General features: G+C 40.3%; 1 protein-coding gene across 1 annotated transcript; it reads right to left on the reverse strand.

Moving 5' to 3' along the window:
- Positions 1-8: 8 nt before the first annotated feature.
- LOC121026464 (olfactory receptor 52K1) lies at positions 9-746 on the reverse strand (the record flags this gene model as incomplete). The annotated part of the gene is made up of 1 exon (XM_040469311.1): positions 9-746. A coding segment is annotated over exon 1 (738 nt), but the record flags the coding sequence as incomplete, so codon positions are not given.
- Positions 747-2,464: the final 1,718 nt, after the last annotated feature.

The following is a 2,464-nucleotide window of genomic DNA, read 5'->3' on the forward strand; positions in this document are numbered from 1 at the left end:
GCACCTATGTGAGACACACATGTCCCAAAGGCCTTGTAACGGGCCTCCTGAGAGGCAAGCTGTAGAACTGCTCGAAGGATGAAGATATAAGACAGGATAACAAAGAGCAGGTCCAACACCACTATAAACATGGCCACAGCAATGCCATAGATATTGTTGAAGCGAGTGTCCCCACAGGCAAGCCTTACCACAGCCATGTGCTCACAGTAGCAGTGGGCAATTAGGGGGCCTCGGCAGTAGTGGAAACGTCTGAGCAGAAAGGGGAGTGGAGTCATTAGTGTCACAGCCCGAGTCACAGCAGCCATGCCAATCCTAGTGATAAGGGACCGAGTCAGGACTGTGGTGTAGTGCAGTGGCTTGCAGATAGCCACATAGCGGTCAAAGGCCATGGCCAGAAGCACTGCTGACTCCATGATAGAGAAGGAGTGGAGAAAGAACATCTGGACCAGACAGGCATAGAAGTTGATCTCCTGATCTCTGAACCAAAAAATAGCTAGCATTTTGGGAAGTGTTGTAGAAGAGAGAACCAGATCAATGACTGCCAGCATGGCCAGAAAGAGGTACATGGGCTCGTGGAGGGCGGCATCGGTCTGGATGATGAAGAGGAGGGTGCAGTTGCCTAGCAGGGCCAGAGTATAGGCGAAGGAGAATGGAATAGAGATCCAGACATGCAGGTGTTCCAAACCTGGAATTCCTACCAGCAGGAAGGAAGTTGGATGGGTTGTGGTAATATTGGAGGCTGTCATGGTTTTTTGATATCTTCCTTGTCTATTTTTACAGGGCTCCTTCACCTTCTATATATATAGAGAGAGAATTAGCTCTTGTTCCTGTTGCTAAACTTTAAACAAAATTGGTTAGTAGTCCTCATAGACCTGGATAAGTATAATCCATGTTTTCTACCCTTAAGGAACTTTGAATGTCATTGAGTAGATAGAACATAAAACATCATTAGAATTGATATTACAAGACAACTTACATAAAGAAATGGAGAAAAGGTAGTGTTTTCTGTGTTCATGGTGACATCAAGAATACCCTGATAAAAGAAGTGAAAATATGTTTGAACTAATTCATTGTTTTAGAACACACATTTGTACATGATGATCAAGCTAAGCTAACAATCACAAAAACCAATTTACTGTCCTGAAATCTCAGGCCTTGAGTGTCTGTATAAGTTGAATAAAGCTTGCAGTTTGTAATGCCCCGATTTATTACAAAATCTGTTTTCTCTAGCACTACTCTGAGATATGGTTGCCACTAGTCACATGTGACTATTTAAATTTGATTAAAATTATTCAATATCTCAGTCACAACACTTTTAAGTGCTTAACAGACACACATGACTAGTAGCTAGCATATTGGACTGTTCAGATACAGAATATTTCCATCATTGCAGAAAGTTCTATAGGAAAGAACTGCTCTGGAACATATCTTTCAGGTCCTCTCCACATTCACAAATCTCTGTAAGTACAGCCTTGCCTCTAGCTTACTGAGAAAATGAGGAGCTGCTGTGTCTTTTGGTTCTCCATCTAAATTCATGTTAAAGTCCCTATTCATGTGGCTCTCCCTCCATTCTCCTCACAGCTTCTTCATTCTCCTCATAAAAGAACTCTCATCTTTAGCAAGAATGCTATTTTCTTTACTATTTAAATTCAAGTTAGTTAACATATCGTGTAGTATTGGTTTCAGGAATAGAATTTAGTGATTCATCGCTTATGTATAACACCCAATGCTCAACCCAAGTGCCCTCCTTAATGCCTGTCCATCCCCCTACCCACTCCTCCTCAAGCAACCCTCAGTTTGTTCTCTGTATTTGAGTCTTTTATGGTTTGCCTCACTGTTTTTATCCTTTTTCCTTCCCTTCCCCTATGTTCATCTGTTTTCGTATAAGTGAAATCATACAATATTTGTCTGACTTATTTTGCTTAGCATAATACACTCTAGTTTCATCCACATTGTTGCAAATGGCATGCTTTAATTCTTTTGGATCACTGGGTAATATCAACAATTTTTATCTTTCCCTCTAGCTCATTTTTATTTTTTCAAATCATTAAACACTGGAGTGGCCCAGTTTTTATGCGATCTTTCTTCTCTTATGGGATACAGTTAATGTGGGTTTTTTTTTTTTAAGCACAAGTCCTTATCTCCAAGCCCCTGTTTCTTCCTCTCTAAATAAGGAATAGCAATGCTCTGTTTTTATGTAAGGATTATAGGGAAGAGTAAGTGGGATTATATATAAAATCCTTTTGTACAATCAGGATTTGCTGAGCCTTATTTGTCATATAAGTGTATCTCTCTCTTCCTCCATAAAACTACACTTTTATTTATTTATTTATTTTTTAATTTTTTTTTTCAACGTTTATTTATTTTTGGGACAGACAGAGACAGAGCATGAACTGGGCAGGGGCAGAGAGAGAGGGAGACACAGAATCGGAAACAGGCTCCAGGCTCTGAGCCATCAGCCCAG

The sequence above is a fragment of the Herpailurus yagouaroundi genome, unplaced genomic scaffold (assembly GCF_014898765.1).
Source record: "Herpailurus yagouaroundi ecotype Mexico unplaced genomic scaffold, PumYag 108288, whole genome shotgun sequence".
NCBI lineage: Eukaryota > Metazoa > Chordata > Mammalia > Carnivora > Felidae > Herpailurus > Herpailurus yagouaroundi.